The 17,350-nt window shown below is 38.5% G+C and overlaps 1 protein-coding gene across 7 annotated transcripts in view; it reads left to right on the forward strand.

Moving 5' to 3' along the window:
- Nucleotides 1–17,350, forward strand: part of SGMS1 (sphingomyelin synthase 1) — a 258,907-nt gene that overhangs the window by 211,736 nt on the left and 29,821 nt on the right. For 6 of the 7 annotated variants that reach the window (XM_025042272.1, XM_025042271.1, XM_025042273.1 and 3 more), the window contains one exon: nt 9,168–10,020. In XM_025042272.1, the coding sequence (XP_024898040.1) occupies nt 9,398–10,020 (623 nt within the window). In that variant the 5' untranslated portion in view covers nt 9,168–9,397. Of the gene's footprint in view, nt 1–6,650; nt 6,670–9,167; nt 10,021–17,350 lie in introns of those variants that run through there. The other variant, XM_025042275.1, reaches the window with a different exon arrangement.

Below are 17,350 nucleotides of genomic sequence, written 5' to 3' on the forward strand. Positions count from 1 at the left end.
CACATCAACTGGATATTAAAGCCAGTGGATTTTGGAAACATTGATTATGTCCTAACATTCTTGAGTGCTGCTAGAGTGTTTGTGTCTAAGGACTATGGATTAACTAGATGAATATTAAAATGACCCTGCTGGTTTCAGACTTAGGGAGGCAGTTAATCAGTTGAGTGGGAATAGATCATCCTCAGAGTTTTGGTAATTAGGATCTAAGAATGAACCCCCAGGGGAAAACTCTAGTGATTAGTCGTCTTTAGAGCGATGCAAAGTTTTCCTTATTGTTAATGACAACAAGGCAGAGTTTTCAAATGATCTTTTACATTTGATAGGAGACTGGATAGGTGGATATTGAAGAAAATATAGATGATAGAATAGTAGTAATCCTGATGGTTTGATGTTCTCTCTCTGGGATGATGAGAGACATCCAGGACAAGTATTTCTTTATGCACTTAGGTTCAGATTTCACCTTTATCTTTGTTGTTAGTTTGGCTCATCTCCCGAGACTACTATGTTTTAGGAATATAAAGGATTTGGTAACCTAATTATACACAAAGGGCAAAGGTTCCAATTATTTAGAGAAATCTGCAAGTCCACTTCATATTTTTAAAGAAAGCTAATGTAGGAAACATCTATTTTAATTGTACAGTGCAGCCTGTGTTTAAAAACACAGAATATGCTCAAGAAAAACACCTCTTTTTTAAAAAATCTAAGTACAAGTAATGCATATGTGTGTGTAGGTGTGTGTGTTTTCAAAGAATTTAGACAGTACTGGAAAACAAAGCAGGAAAGTATTTTATACCTTTTATTACTGAAAGGTAACAGTTAGAAGTTGACATACACCTTCTATACTTCTTTCCTATGATATTTGTAATACCTATGTGCTTACAAAAATGGTATTCTCTTTTCCAATCTCTGTCTAATCTCTAGTGGAGGCTTAATGTCCTGTTACATTATAATGTGTTTAATGAATTTTCACCATAGAACTTTTAGGTTGTTTCTAATTTTTTTGCCATAAAAAAATGATGCTTTGAATTTTCTGGTTACTAAATATTTATATCCTGTCACAGAATGACTCAAATGGAGGCTCAGGGTATGGTGAATGGAATTTGCTAGTCTTGGTGGTGGTAAGACTCTCCATGGAAAAGATGAAGGTTTTGTGTTTCATACTGTCAGAGAACAACTAGAATCATGATTTATAGTATACAATTGATATGGCTGGTTTCTTGTCAGTATGTCATATCTACTAATTTTGTCAGCTCCAAATCTGTTTTTTTTTCTGGAACATTGGAAAGGCATCATTTTAGGAGGAAGGCATAAAAAGGGAGGCTATCAATTGGGAAAGTTATAAGGCAACTGCTGAGAAAGAATACATTTCAGATATTGGAAAAGCTAAGTATCAAATATTGTTAAATAAACAAGACGTAGAGAAGACCAAAAGATGTCATCACATGAGGCTCTCCTAACAGCCTAAAGTCTGACAGCCAAGGTGGACCGAAAGGCAAATATGTACACTTCAGCCCGCCCTTCTTTCTTGCACCTAAGCAAAATAGGTCAGCATCCACTTAGTTCAAGGAGCTGTTTCATAAGGGCTGATTTTATTTGCTAACCAGTTAGTCTGTAAAATTGTGAGTGCTGCATGTAATAGCAATTTAAAATAAAGGATGATTTAAAGGTTAAGGCATCAAAAGTAATCTAAAATTTCCCCAACCGTACATTGAAATAAATATGTAGGTCCTTCAGTTGAGACTATGTGGTTGTTATTCTAGGCATTTTTTTTCTTCAAATAGAAACCGTTTTATGAATTCTGCTCATTTAAGTTAACACTTTAAAAGTTAAATAACAACAAAAAAAATCTACATCCGTTTGAATTGGTTTGGAAAAAAGCAATTCAGGAGCCATCTAAATTAAGTTAGAGAAGAATTAAACATTTACCACATGAGTGGTTCAGTGGACTGCATTGCCCTAAAAGGTCCATTAGGTTATTACTGACTTTTATGGAAAGTTCTGGTGGATGTAAAGAACTTTATCTGGATTGAAGCATTTATAAAAAGGCAATTCATCTGTTTCATAATAAAACATCACTTCTTGATTTGCATTGCTCTTAACAAGGTACCCACAGGTAGTTTCCTATTATAAAATCTGAGTAAAATATTACATGCTCACCAAATTTTGACCTTGCATTATTGTTTATTATGTAAGCTAGTAGAGTAAAATTATGGATATACCAGTGTTACTTTTGCTATTATTTTTAGAGATTTCGTGCACGAAGCAGAAAGTTTAGTTCACTGTATGCTTATAAAACTAATTATGAATGCACTACTTCCTTCTTTCATTTGCCATTATCAGCATTTAGAAACATCTGGAACTTTCCTGTGGTTTCTTCATTGACATGCTAGCTATATTTCTTCAGTCTTGGGTCCATAGTGCTTAAACAAATAATAAAAATTCAGTTCTTAATTTCACGGCATTCATTTTAAAAGTCCATTAAATCCTCAAAGAAGAATAAATTATGTTCAGTGTGATAATTTTTATATTTTCATGTATTGCTTTGTGTTTTTCAAAGCACCATGAGATCCATGTAAATTCCCTTAACAAATGGAACAAGCAGATGGAATAAATTATTCCATTATAGGAAACTGAGGCACTGGGGTCGGAGCACAAGTTAATGACAGCAAGCCTTAGAACTCAGATTTTCTGAGCAGTTGCTCCATGGATAGTTGTGTTGTGCATTTCGTGGTATTTTAATTCTTGAAAATTGGTATTCAGTATGTAATTCAGCTGATAGTTTTTTTTTTTAATTTTATTATTAGTTTCAAGTATACAGTACATTGGTTAGACATTTATATAGTTTGTAAAACGATCCCCCTAATTGCTTTTTCTCTCCTGCAGCTCTACACCTAGCCATTGCATTACTTCTGACTGCATTCCCTATGCCGCGCTCCCCATCCCTGTGACCATCTATCAACTACTAATTTGTACTTCTTTAACCCTTCATCCCTTTTCCCAGCTCCTCAACCCCACCCACTCCCCCTGGCTTTCACCAGATTGTCTTCTATAGTTGTGAGTCTGTTTTTGATTAGTTTGTTCTTTTTGTTCCTTAAATTCCGCATGTAAGCGAAATCATACGGTATTTATCTTTCTCTGACTTATTTCACTCAGCATAATAACCTCTAGGTTTATCTATGTCGTTGCGAATGGTAGGATTTCATTTTTTTAAATGGCTGAGTAATATTCCATTATATATACGAACCATAACTTCTTTATCCAGTTGTCTGTTGATGGGCATTTAGGTTGCTTCCATATCTTGGCTATTGTAAATTGTGCTGCCATGAATATTGGAGTGCATGGATTGTTGTTTTGGTTTTCTTTGTATAAATACCCAGAAGCGCAATTGCTGGGTCAAAAGGTATATCCATTTTTAATTTTTTGAGAAACTTGCAGACTGTTTTCCACAATGGCTGTACCAATTTTCAATCCCACCAACAGCGTATGAGGGTTCCCTTTTCTCCACATCCTCACCAGCACTTGTTCTTTGATTTATTGATAATAGCCATTCTGACAGGTGTGAGGTGATATCTCATTGTGGTTTTAATTTGCATTTCTCTGATGATTAGTGACCTTGAACATCTATTCATATGTCTATTGGCCATCTGTATTTCCTCTTTGGAGAAATTTCTGTTCAAGTCTTCTATCCACTTTTTAATAGGATTGTTTGTTTGTTTTTGTTGTTGAGTTGTATGAGTTCTTTATATATTTTGAATATTAACCTCTTATCAGATGTATCATAAGTGAATATCTTCTCCCATTCAGTCGATTGTCTTTTTGTTTTGATGATGGTTTTGCTGTACAAAACTTTTTAGTTTGATGTAGTTCTATTGGTTTGTTTTTTCTTTTGTTTCTCTTGCCCGAGGAGATATATCTGAAAAGAAATTACCTGTGGCAATATCAGAGAGATTACTGCCTATGTTTTCTTCTGGAAGTTTTATGGTTTCAGGTCTTACAATTAAGTCTTTAATCCATTCCGAGTCTATTCTTGTATATGGTGTAAGAAGATGATCCAGTTTCTTTTTTTTTTTTTTTGCATATGTCTGTCCAGTTTTCCCAACACCATTTATTGAAGAGACCGTCATTACCCCATTGTATATTTTTCCTCTTTTGATGTATATTAAGTGAGCATATAGGCATGGATTTATTTCTCTCTGTTGTGTTCCATTGATCAAGGTATCTGTTTTTATGCCAGTACCATGCTGTTTTGATTACTGTAGCCTTGTAGTATAGTTTGATATCAGGTAGTGTGATACCTCCAACTTCGTTCTTTCTCAAGATTGCTATGGCTGTTCGGGGCATATGGTGGGTTTCTTTTTTACACAACAATGTCTTATTTCTAGGTGATGCTAGATAAAAAGATAATAATATAGATTCGTATTTAGTAAAGAAAATATCATAGATTCATATTTAGTAAGGATAAATTCATAAATGATTTATTTAGTGATTTTTGCTTGGTTAATTTTTTTCATTACCAGGATAATTGCTTTAACTTATTTTTCTGTTGTTAGAGGTCTGGCTTTGATAATTAAGTATAAATAGTTTAGTGTGTCATGGCATATTATCTAATGGATTTTATAATAATAAAGACTAAACTGTCTATTTTAAGAATTGGAGCCAAATCGCATTTAGCAGATTTATTTTTTACTTAGTTGAAACCCAGTTGAAAACCCTGCTGAGTTTAGAATCTATAATGAATACGTTGTTGTTCCTGTCCTTTATTATAGGAACTCCATATACATATTTTTTTAAAAAGACTTTTTAGACTATCGTGTATATGTGCTCAAATCTGTGAGGCCATTGAATATTTGCAGTGGAAGAGCCCTGAAAAGCATTTGGGGGTCTCTGTCTAGCCCTAGGACCAACTCTTTGCTATGTATGAGATTTTAGAGAAATCACAATCTCACCGGACTTTATTTATAACCAAAAATTACAGATGAATGAGAGTTCCAGCACCTCTTCTGTCTCTCAAATGTTGTGGTATTTTATTATAAAGAGTTTATGTACAGTTTTTACTCTTCTATTACTTCTTCCCAGTTCTGAGAAGTACATCTAATGATTTGAGCTATGTGTTATTTCTTAACATTCTCTCACGAATGGGTCTAGGGTGGCTTTTCTGTGTGATGGTATTAGTAGCTATTTTGAGCCCACCCTAATGTATAGTCTTCTAGGTCTAGATGTGAAAACACTTTCTCTTTTCAGAAATGCCTGTAGTATCTTCTGAATTGAGTGTGTGAGTCCTGTGGAGAGTCACTTTGTCATCTCTCCTTCTACAGCTGGGCTTTAAATCCTTACCTTTTAGCAGTGGCCTTTGAAGTACTGAGTAGCTCTCCAACAGTTAACTTGCATAAAAATGAGCTTTCCCCCTTTGTACCATTTCAGCATCAGCTGCAGGAAAACAGCATGTCTGACTTTATTTTTGAGCTTCAAAGCTTGCTTGAAAATAAAGAGTTGTTTTCTTATAAAATTTGGAAGATGGTTTTTACTCATGCGCATCTGAATAATTAGGCTTTTAAAAATGCCATTTGGAAGTGGCAGCTTCAGTAAATATTTGTGGCGTGTCACTATGGGCCCATTTAGGCATTAGAAAGGAAGCAGAACTTTATGAAAAGAACAAGACATATTCCTTGGAGTAGTTAATATCTTTTATTCCTTTTACACAAGTGGATCATCACAGCAGTAGCAGCCCCTGTGAAGATAGGTAAGGTAGTTGTTAATCCTGTTTTCCAGAAGAAACTGAGACTTGGAGAGGTTAAAGAACCTTGTCAAGAAGGGAAGTAGCTAAATTGGGTCTCAGCTCTAGGCTCCCTAACTCACACAGCTGATGCTTTTTCTACCACACCGTGCACATAAGATAAATTACATTATGTGTCACAGATATTAGTGATGCAGGAAATCAGGGAGGGGAAAGGGGTTGTAAAGTGAAATGGTCAGGAAAGGCTTTGCAGAGAATGGCCTTAAAGACTAGACTTGTTGAAGAGGGGTAACTGGAGAATTCCAAGATTGGGGGAAGCACAAGGACTTTTAAAGAGTGAACCATTTTGTTGTCCTAGTTATTAATGGTAGCCATTAATGGTATTTCTCATGCTGTCTGTTAAGAGTTCCTCTGTCTGTCTGACGGACTTCCCTTTGTAAGATTAGTTCCTTTCTTTGGATGGATACTTGCAATGCCAGAATGAAAGAGCGAGAGGAAGGGTGGGAGGGACACTAAGGTTGTGTGTCTGTGTCTGTCTGTCTGATGGCCTTATATTGCCTCCTACCATTTGATTTTTTTTTTTTTCTATTTTAAAAATTATCACTGAAGAGGAGATTATCTGACTATTTCCCTATCAGAGAGAAGTGAAATAACACCTTGGCTTTGGTCTGGTCTTTGTGGTTCTAGGTCCTGGCAGACTTCCTGCATTGGACAAGGCAATCAATGAAAAACCTACATGAAAAGCCCATGTTCATTCCTTTGGGCCTGAATAATCTACCGAGAATTTTTCTTTAGAGTTCTCGTAGCCACTTCAAGATGTTGAGGGCTCCCTTGACTGTCATCCTAAATCTGCTGAGAGGTATTTGGAAGAAGTCTGGGGTCTGATGGCAGGAGATCCCCTTTCCCACAGGACCTTCTGCCAGGACTCTCATTCGGTGTGTGTGTCTTCTTGTCACTCTGGGCAATACTAGTGACAATTTCAGTCTCTCTGCAGTGATTTTAAAGTGATCAGAGATTCCCTTTGCTTTCATATTTCTCTCTGGAGAATGACCACACAAATTGGTTTAAAGCAGCTTTCAATATCAATGGCATTTTCAATAGGCTTATTTTCCATTAAACCATCTACACACTGCCGGATGTAAGGGATATTTCCCAAGATATTGAGCAGATATTGATTGAGCACATTCTAAGCCCTGGGAATGGGAGAGATATGGATGCTTAAGACTGTAGCCTTCCACAGTCACTCATAGGCTCCTGGGGGAGCCTAGACAGAGACTTATTCACGAGGGAGCGTCTTAGGGAAGGCATGCAGCACTGCAGATGCTCAGAAGAGAGAATGTCTAACTCTTTTTGCAAGGTCCAGAATGTCTTTTATTTAAGTTTTGCTGTTATTTGTTTGGTTGTCATTTGGACCATTAAGTACAGAGTGGACATAATTGTCCATTGTCATTCCAGAGTCAGATTTGGGGGTTGAGCAGAGATGACTTTGGACTTTGAAATCAGGAGACCTGAGTTCAAGTCTTGTTTGTGCCAGTGCTTCACGTGTACTACATAGGGAGTTAATAGGAGTTACTGAGGAGAAAAGGGGACAGGGAAGGGAACAGCCTTTATGGAGTCAATTTAAGAAATCCTGGTAAACATTTTCTTTACTGGAGGATTTCCTGGTAGCTTTTAACATGTTAATGTGTACTGCTGTTTCTAGGAGAGATTATAGTATGCAGTTCCGAGGCTTATTTTGATGTTTTTCTTTAAGCGTGGAACATTTTATCAGATTATGATTCCATAAAACATACTTAGGGAAATACTGCCATTAGTAATTTCTAGCTCTTAAACCTACACAGCAGTACAACTGTTTTCGCTGTTACCATAACATCTATCATTTGAGAAAAAAAGTTAGCCCTCTATTGGGCAGGATGTTGGCACAGTGAGATTAGTGGACAGTAGCTATTGGATATGATAGAAAATTTAAGAAAGAAAAAAAGAATATGGGTGTCAACACCCCTTTTAATGCTAGGACATGCATCATCAATTTTCACACTTGGTTTTTTAATTACTGATGTTAACAGTTTACAGATGAATAAACTGAAGCTCATCTAATGGGTTGTGCATAGGAGGTGCTGAATGTCAAACTATGGTCTGTCTTCAGCCAACGGCCATGTTCCATTAGCAGCAAGGCTTTGTTATAGAGCTGGGTCATTTTTAACTTTTCCTGTTTTTTTAACTTTTCCTTCATTTTTAACTTTTCCTGTTTTTTTTAAATTTTAAATTATTGTTACAAAAATAATACATGCTTATTAAAGAAAAATAGGTGAGAAAAAAGTAGAAATACTCCCAGGCCAGTCATCAAGTACAATTTCAGTTAATATGTCATGTATTTCTTCCTAATTGTTATATGAAATATTATGTTCATTAGCCATAGTTGTGTTTAAATATGTATAGATACATTATAGATATTTATACTTACATAAATCGATACAATTTTGAATCTTGCTTTTGAATCTTCCCTACAGATGTGCATTGGTTTTTGACACTTACCTAAGTATTTTAATAAATAATACACTGGACTCAGAAACTGAACTTAGAGCTCTTCGATGCAGGCTGCCACTTGACCATGGACAAGTTCCTTGGTCTTTCTGGAACTTAGTTTCCTTATTTATAAATGAGGGAGTTGGATTAGATCGTTGATTTTTAAACCATGGAATTCCATGAAACTCCCTAGGGGCTGGGAGTAGAAAGGTCAACAGAGCAGGAAGAACCTTGGTCCTTTCTTCCATCCGTGTTTCACTCCAAGCAGCTGCACTTATAACTCTTTCATAGATTTGAGGTCTAAGCACATTCGGGAAAAGGTTTTTACTGATTTGCATGTGTGTGCGTGCGTGCGTGTGTGTGTGTGTGTATAGATTTGAGGTCCAAGCACATTTGGGAAAAGGTTTTTACTGATTTGCGTGTGTGTGCGTGTGTGTATGTGAGAATATAAATTGCTGGACCAGATGATCTTGAAGCTCAGCATTTCAATGGTATCTATTAAGTGGCTGTGTGTTATGTACATTTTAAAAACATTACCTTACCAGATATAATGGTAGATTAAGCAGACTTGCCATACTCTTTTCAGATTACCTCAGTAAGCACAGAGAAAATCACTGATCCATACTGAGCAGGGTCCAAAACACTGTTGAATTATTTCTTCGAAAATACACCAAGGGGGAGGCCATAAAACATTTCCCCTTTGATTATTCATTGTCAGATCCATTTAATGCTCTTTTAGGAAAGACTAACCAGAGAATCAGTGGTCCCTTAAACTGGTACATGTTTGAAAGCTATAGACTTTGTCAATAACTGGTTTTCCCTCTTCCTTATTAATGTTAAGGTTTTACATTTTGAGAGCATTGATTTGGAAGACTCAGTGTCTGGACTTTTTCTCTTACCTCCACAGAAGGAAGAATCTTGTTCAAAAATGAGGTGAATAGATGCTTGGGTACTCAAGAACTCTGGACAGCTACATGAGGTGTTTAAAAACTGTCCTGAACATCTTGCCACTCAAGTCTCTGTCATGAGGCCTGACAGGATGAACACGCGGCAGAGGAACAGCATCCTGCTTTGTAGGAACGGTGACTGCTGACCTGTCGAGAGCAAGCTGGGGACTGCACATTGTCTGCCAGTACAATGAAGGAAGTGGTTTATTGGTCACCCAAGCAGGTGGCAGACTGGCTGCTGGAGAATGCTATGCCAGAATACTGTGAGCCTCTGAAACATTTAACGGGCCAGGACTTGATCAACCTAACCCAAGAGGATTTCACAAAAGCCCCTTTGTGCCGAGTCTCCTCCGACAACGGGCAGCGGCTCTTGGATATGATAGAGACCCTGAAAATGGAGCACCACATGGAAGCACACAAGAATGGCCATGCTAACGGGCACCTCAGCATTGGCACAGACGTCACCACCCCTGATGGCAGCTTCAGCATCAAAGTCAAACCCAACGGGATGCCAAATGGGTATAGGAAGGAGATGATAAAGATCCCCATGCCAGAACCAGAGCGCTCCCAGTACCCCATGGAGTGGGGCAAGACTCTTCTGGCCTTTCTTTATGCACTTTCCTGTTTTGTTCTCACCACAGTGATGATCTCGGTCGTCCATGAACGAGTACCTCCTAAGGAGGTGCAGCCTCCACTACCGGACACGTTTTTTGACCATTTTAACCGGGTGCAGTGGGCCTTTTCTATTTGTGAAATTAACGGCATGATCCTCGTAGGACTCTGGTTAATTCAGTGGCTGCTCTTAAAATACAAGTAAGTAAAGCAAAAGCTCTCAGATTCAATGACTGAGGGGTTTCCGCTGCAGATGTCTAATCCTCATTATTTGGAAATGAAATATATCAGGCAATGGAATCAAAGCATATTATCCCTCCTCCTCCCCTTTTTTCATACCCAGCTAAAGCTCTGGCAGTTTTAAGAAAATATTGTCTTTATTTCCTGTTTTGTACAAGATTTGTGCAAAATGGTGAATAGGATTGTTAGAGATGGCTGTTCTTCTCTTTTTACTTCATAGGAAAGAAAACCCTCAGACCCTTCAGAGATAAAGGTCATTGAACCACAGATAAACTAGTCCTGGTGTTATTATCTCATCAGAGAAATTGTTGACAGGTAGCCTAAGCACCATGAATGGCTGTGTAGCTTTTCCCACACAGTCAGACATCTGGAATGTTAGTAACATGTATTTAAAGAGGTTTCACACATAGAATTCAGAGCAGCTATTCCAGCGTGCCTTGCTGTTGGGAAAATGAAACCCTCCAGGAATGACTTTGTTTAGGTAGGTGAAATGCAGATGCACCTACATGACTTGCCACAGTATAGAATGTGTGGCAACTAAGGTAGATGTGGCTCTTCCATTCAAGTTTCTCAGGATTTTAAATAGGTACCTTCTTTTAGTTCCAGGTAGGTCTAAAGTGGCTTTTCATGTCTCTAACTGTAAACTCAACACAGATCCCCTCAGGCAGTCTCTTTGCTTGGGCTGCCTGCAGCAAACTAAACACCTGAGCTTCCCTTGTCGCTGCTGTCTGATTTTCCGATTATATGAATATCTTTATGGCTTCCATGCATGGGAGTTGGAAACTAGTTTGTTAAGGAACTGCATTTCTCTGTGATGGACGGTGTCTCATGACCCACAGTATGGTCGAGTGTTAAGGAAATCATCTTAAATCTGGAAATCAAAAGGCAGACAGAGTTTATGCTGAACTTGATCTCACAAAAATGACGAGTATTTTCCCAGTATGTTCGTATGGACTGTGTTTTTTTTTCACCTTGTAAATTATATATCTGCAAATGGAAATAGAAAGCAGTTCCTGACTGCCAGGAAAGAACTATAACTTGTGTAAAGGAAGTTATTTAAGTGACGAGTGTTTATTTTGGGGCTGATTTGGCAATCCTAGAGTTTAAGCTAAATTTGAAATAGAGATGATCTGGGCTGCATTTGATTTGGTGGAAAACCTTTTTTTTGTTTGCTTGCTTTAAGTTTGTTTGCTTGCTTTAAGTTTTAAGAGGCTAAATAGGAATAAGCTTTAGACATATGAGCTTCTCAGAATTTATTATTTACATTCTTTGGCTGCCAAACTTCAATTTCTACTTTTGACTTCTTTTCCTAAAAACACATTAGAAAAAGTGCTAGTATTTTTCCTTATAAAGGTGAAGGTCACCTGAATTATTTGTTCTGGTTTTTCCTGATGTTTATTGTTTTGTTTATGAGAATTTGTTTTTCATAAAAATTTTTACATGCAAGCAAATAATTTATTGATCCAGATATGACTTTGGGTAAGTCCAAATCAATACATGAGTCCAAATTTTTCACAAAACTGTGATTTTTTTTAAATAGTCATATTCTTGTTATAAGAAAGTGTCCTAACCATAGGGTTAATTTCTTTAATATATATTACTGTTTATATTTCTCTTAGCAGGGATTTTTTCTCATATCTGTTTTGCCTAAGCTTTCTAATTTTATGTTTTACGGCTTACTTGTTGCCAATACTTTAGTCATTTGTATATTTAAATTGTTCAGTAGCAGTAAATCAATTAATTCATGCCATGGGCAAAATTAACCCAGTGCTGGGATACAGGCAGCCTGGGTTCCAGCCAGCCTGGGTTCCAGCCCCAGCCATGCCTTAACATGCTGGGTGGTGTGGGTGAACCTCTAAATCTCAGGAGCTTGGTTTTTCTCACAGATTAAAAAAAAGGGGACCTCTCAGTTTAGATGATTTCTATTGTTCTATACAACTGTGTTTTATTTTATTCTAACATGATGGAATGGACCAATTATGTTTTAATATTATTAGCTGCAGAGCTTTTTTTGTACATAAAGTCTTCTCTCTGGTTTCCACGTTGTCAGGATAGGGACATGGGAAATGGAAGCCACCTGTTGTCATGGTAATCCTAAGCATCCCCGTCCAGTCCTTCTGCTAGGGCATATCCCTGGTTTTCCGTCTCCCTCCTTGAGACCTCTCTTTAGTGTATATGGCACACCAGACGTGTAAGAGATAGGAAGAAAGATGCAAACTGACATGCCAAGCAGTGGATGTTGATGTACCACCTTTCCCTAGCTCTCACAAAGAAGACTGAAATGTTCTGTTGTGTCAGAGACCCATTGTGTCTAGTTATTTGCCTATTGCAATATAGTACTTTTATTCCTCCAACATGTTGGGGAAATGGATCCTTCTGGTTATGGAATATTCTGTTTAGCAGAGAGTTCACCTCTCCCTCTTTTGTGCTTGACTCGTCTGAGTCTTGGCCCTTTTCCCCATTCGCCACTGGGGTTTTGCCACTTAGGAGGCACACTGTACACAACTCCTCAGAGTTAAGCCTGTTTGGCCAGTAATCCCAAAGGGGAATTTTACTTTGATTTTAAGAGTCTTGGAACCCTTAAAAAAATCAGCCTATTCCTTTTTGCTTCTGTACCTTCTACTTTTTAGAGAAGAATCAGAGGCTGAAAATGTAGAGGATGACTCATTGAGAAATGAGATTACTGGGATTCGGGCAACATTCCCCAGCAACAGACCCTTCGGCCACACGTTTGAGGTGCCCGGAAACCTTGGTGCGGAATTTGCGACATTGTAACATTTGGGTCTATCCTTATGTTGTATGCCATTGTCCTTTACTGTTAAACATAAGTTTTGTTTTTTGTACTTAAATTTTTTTTCTTTGCCTCCTTTCATTCTTAATATCTCCCCCTCATATCCGTATGTATATATGTTTATATATACATATATCCACATGGGATTTCCATGGCATTGCAAAGTGGAAAGCAACAATAATGCCTGTCCTTGAGAACTTTTTGATTTTTAAAATTGTAAATAATGTTGTCTCCCCATTTAGAATTGGACTTTCAAGCCACTGACTAGGAAAAATTCCTGGGAAATCTCTGCATTTGTGTCAGACTTCACTGCAAAACAGGTATCCCTTGTTTTAAGAAAGCATGATAAAGAATATGTTAAACTTACAGACTTAGCAGAACTTTTCATGCATGGCTAAATCATGGCTAGCACGTGGCACCTCTGTGTGATACGTGTGGCTCAGCTCTATTCAGACATTGTAAACACCTGACAAAGAAGAAGGCCAAGGAACAGGATTGTACAACCTCCAAGTCAAGGATTTTCTAGCCATCGTGACTTAGTATGGTGATCATTATAACTCAGTATGGTGATCATAGTATCTGAAACACAACTTGTCTAAAACCAGATTTATTGTCTTTTTCTTCTAACTTCTTCCTCCTATATGGGCAGTGGTATTTCCTAGACACCTAGAACTTCTTAGTTCCTTTTATACAAATGCTAAGTTCTCTCAATTCTAATTTCAAATTCAATACCTCTTTCTATTCCTACTTAGAGATGTATAGTGAGTGCTAAGATGGAGACCGAACTCCTTAGCATGAACCCCAGGGTTCTTCATAATCTGGCCCCGATCTGTCCTACTTCATCTCTAGCTACTCTAGTCCACAGTTTCCCTCCGAAGCTTGAAGCTCATATCACATTCCATTGTATTCCTCGTGTGTCTCCTTCACGGCTAGATTCTGAGTTCCTCAAGAGAAAAGACTGGATCTTATTCATCTTTATATCCCATTGCCCTGTACAGTCTGACACAGAGAAAGCGCTCACTTAAAATGTATTCATTCATTCATTCACCTTGTATTTACTGAGCAAGCTTCTATGTGCCAGGCACTGTCGTAGACCCTGGGGGTGCCACAGTGAGCAGAGGCCCCTAATGCACTCATGAAACTTATATTCTGGCTAGGCTAGAGCAGGCAGTAAATAAATGAATATCTAATTCCAGGTAGTGATAGGGAAATGAAGAAAAATAAGGCATATAAAGGGTTAGAAAGTGTTGGGGGAAAATAATATTGGATGTCAACTCTAATTGAAAGGAAAGAAAGTGTTGGAGATAGTGGTGGGGGATGGTATTTTAAATAGGGTGATTGGAGGAGGCCTCTAACAAGATGACAGTCGAGCAGACATCTGAATCAAATGAGGGTGAATACCATGCCTGTGTTCGGGGCCAGAGCAGTCCAGACAGGAAACAGAGCAAGTGCAGAGTCCCTGAGGCTGGGGGAAAGTGGTGACACAGGAGGTCAGCAAGGTGCGGATGGTGAATCAGGTAGAACATCGTCAGCTGTGGCTCAATAGTTTGGATTTTGTTCCAAGTATGGTGACAACTCATTAGGGGACAATGATATGAACAGATTTATGTTTTAAAAGATTCACTCTGGCTGCAGTATAGAGAGAATAGGGAAGCAAGAGCGTAAGTGGGGACTGGTCGGGACGCCACTGCCAAAGTCCAGGTGGGAAATGATTGCAACTTAGACTCAGTTAACATTTGACAATGAATAGATTTTGTGCTGGGCTGTGGGAAGGGATGAACTCTTTCTAAAAGCCATGGTTTCTGTAGCATTTAGACCAGCTTATCTTTTATAGACACAGTGCTGCCTTCTGCTGTAGTATCTTTCTCACGCAAGGTTTTTAGGTCTCTCTGTGAAGCCCTGAATTTTGTATGGAACTTCATGGGGAGATAGAATTCACTAATTTGGGAGCTCTCACAACTTTGCTTGAATGTATTTTATTTTAGAGCAAATTCAGATTTATGTGTATATCCCAATGCATGTTTTCTACCATGGCTTCTTTTGGGTCAGACATTTGCCTGAAAGAAGCGATACAAGTCATTGAGAGGGCAGATTGCGTAAGGATGAATTACTGTTGCAGGATACATTGGTTCACTGGTGGTGAAAAGATCTGAAGAAAAAAGAGAGGGAGCCATTGGATAGTTAGGGTGTGGGGTGGCGTCGGACAGCTTGGTGGTCGGGTCAGTTGGGACATGGGGTAGAACATCTGGCGTGAACAGCTGTGTAGAGTTACAGAGGGACTGACTGGTGGAACAGTCACTGAGTGGGTTCTTTGAAAACTGACCCCATGCCAAAAGGGAAGGAACGGGAGAAGGGGAATGATGTTGGCAGATCCCGTTTAAGACCTGCTGTGACATCTGTATTCAGAACTGTTTCCAGAGGCTTCGTTTGTCTCGCGGGAAGAAACGGATACGATTTTCCAGTGCGGCTTTCCTGGGATTACATGCCGAGAGTAGTCCTTGGATGAGTTTTTAGTTGTTTGGCAGCAGTAGATATCTTATATTCAAGGACCACTTAGGAAAAGATTTTGTACTTTGACCTTTGATAAATGCTCTGTCTTTGAGAGCCTTATTCGATAGGTGAGTATCTGCCAACATAAGAAAGTTTGTCTGCAGCACTTAGCTCTCTTCTGTGAATGGAATCTAATTTCCAAGGGCTTAATCCTGTGCTGATTGGCAACTGCTGCTCTCAGATGCTAATTTGATTATTTTTGTTTTGTGTTTTACCCAATAGACTAGACTCTCCACTAACATTTATCTTCATTTTACCCCATTGTAATTCCATCTGTGTTTCTTTTCATATTAACTTGATTGAATCAAAGTACTTATCTCTCTCCTCTTCTAACCCCAAGGCAGTTTATAACCACAGTTATCAATATTCTTAAAACTGTTTTTAAATCTCTGATGGTTGCGATTAAGTAAAGTTCTTAAAAAGCTGTTGGTATAGAGCATTTGATATGAAACAGGTCTCTCTAAGATTCTATTCAATAGAATTTATTTTCCAGGTACCAAAAAAGCCTTTACTTAAGGCCATTTCATTTTATTATAAATTGACCTTATACTGTGGACCACAAAGCTAGTCTCTATTGGAGCTTCAGGGCGTCTTTACATTGAGTTGTTTATCAAGAATTATTAAAGACTGTGTGCTAAGGATGCAACAGCAAGCAAAACGAAGCTGTATAGAGGTTATCTTCTGAGGAATTTGTTTGTCCTCATTGTAACATCTCAGTTTTTGGAAGTGTGTGTTGACCAAACTCTATGCAAGCATAAAACTCATGAGGACAAAAATTCCCTCATGTTATTGAAGCTTTGGGGGGTATCTATCCCATTATGTAATTGCTCGATAAGCAGTCATACTCTTCTCCAGCAATAAAGCAAGATAAGAGCTCAGGGAGCATCTCTTCCCCTCCATTCTTCTTCCTCTACATGTAGCTGCATCTATTATGTGTTTTCTCAAAGTGTGTTTTATTCTGTTTCTTATCATCCATGTTGTCAGAAATCATTATCATCCTATTCAAGTGGCAGATTCCAAACCAGCCGATATGTGAGTAACAAAATTGTTTACTTGCATTGTATCATTTGATCCAGTCACCCCTCAAAATAAGTAGTGTAATTCTCTCTCAGTGAAGATAACTGAGACTCAGAGAAGCTATTGATTTGCCCAAGGTCTCACATGGTGTACTTTGGGGATTGAAGGCTATTCAGTATAAATCCAGTCTAGGTCATGGTATAATAGAGACCTATCCTCTGGAAATGTATTTTCTTAGCAGAAATAGTGGTGTAAATTCCATGTGTATAGGACAGATAGAATAAAAACAGACCAGATCAGTGTTTGATAATAAGGTTATGTGTCATATACCATCCAGGACACATGTGTACTTGCCCCAGAAGGGACCTGCCAACCCTGAGAGCGGTCACATCTTGCTGTTCCACCATAGTCTGTAGAGAATGTACTTAGCTCTGCCCCAAATGACTCCTGTCTTACAACCTCCTAAGTGTGGCATGGGACCTCCTTACCGTTGATCTGGGAAATCCCCTTGGCCATCAACTTCAGTCACGATTTTCTACTGAAGACCACCGACCAGGAGTGCTCAACCTTGTTCTTTTCCCCTCAGTTTCTAGCAAGTTTTCTCTTCTCTCATTAATTCTGACCCATCGTCCATCTGAGCTGTAGAGCCTGGGCTGAGATCCTGTTTTCTTTCTTTCCCCAGGGTCCTTCCCTGTCCCATTCCAGTACAATTTGGATGTCCTAGGCTTCTGTGGGCCTCTGCTTCTCCTCCTTTTACCAGGGGCATTATGCGGGGTGGAGAAGAACAGTTACTCTAGGGGCTAGATGACACATTCAGTCCCAGGCTGTATCTGCTTCTCATTCTCCTCTCAGGTAGTTGGTGATCTGATCCGCTTTCACCTTTTCTAATTTGTACCAGTTTAGAGTTTAAGATGTGAATACTGGCCTAGCCTT

The sequence above is a fragment of the Pteropus alecto genome, unplaced genomic scaffold (genome assembly GCF_000325575.1).
Source record: "Pteropus alecto unplaced genomic scaffold, ASM32557v1 scaffold88, whole genome shotgun sequence".
NCBI lineage: Eukaryota > Metazoa > Chordata > Mammalia > Chiroptera > Pteropodidae > Pteropus > Pteropus alecto.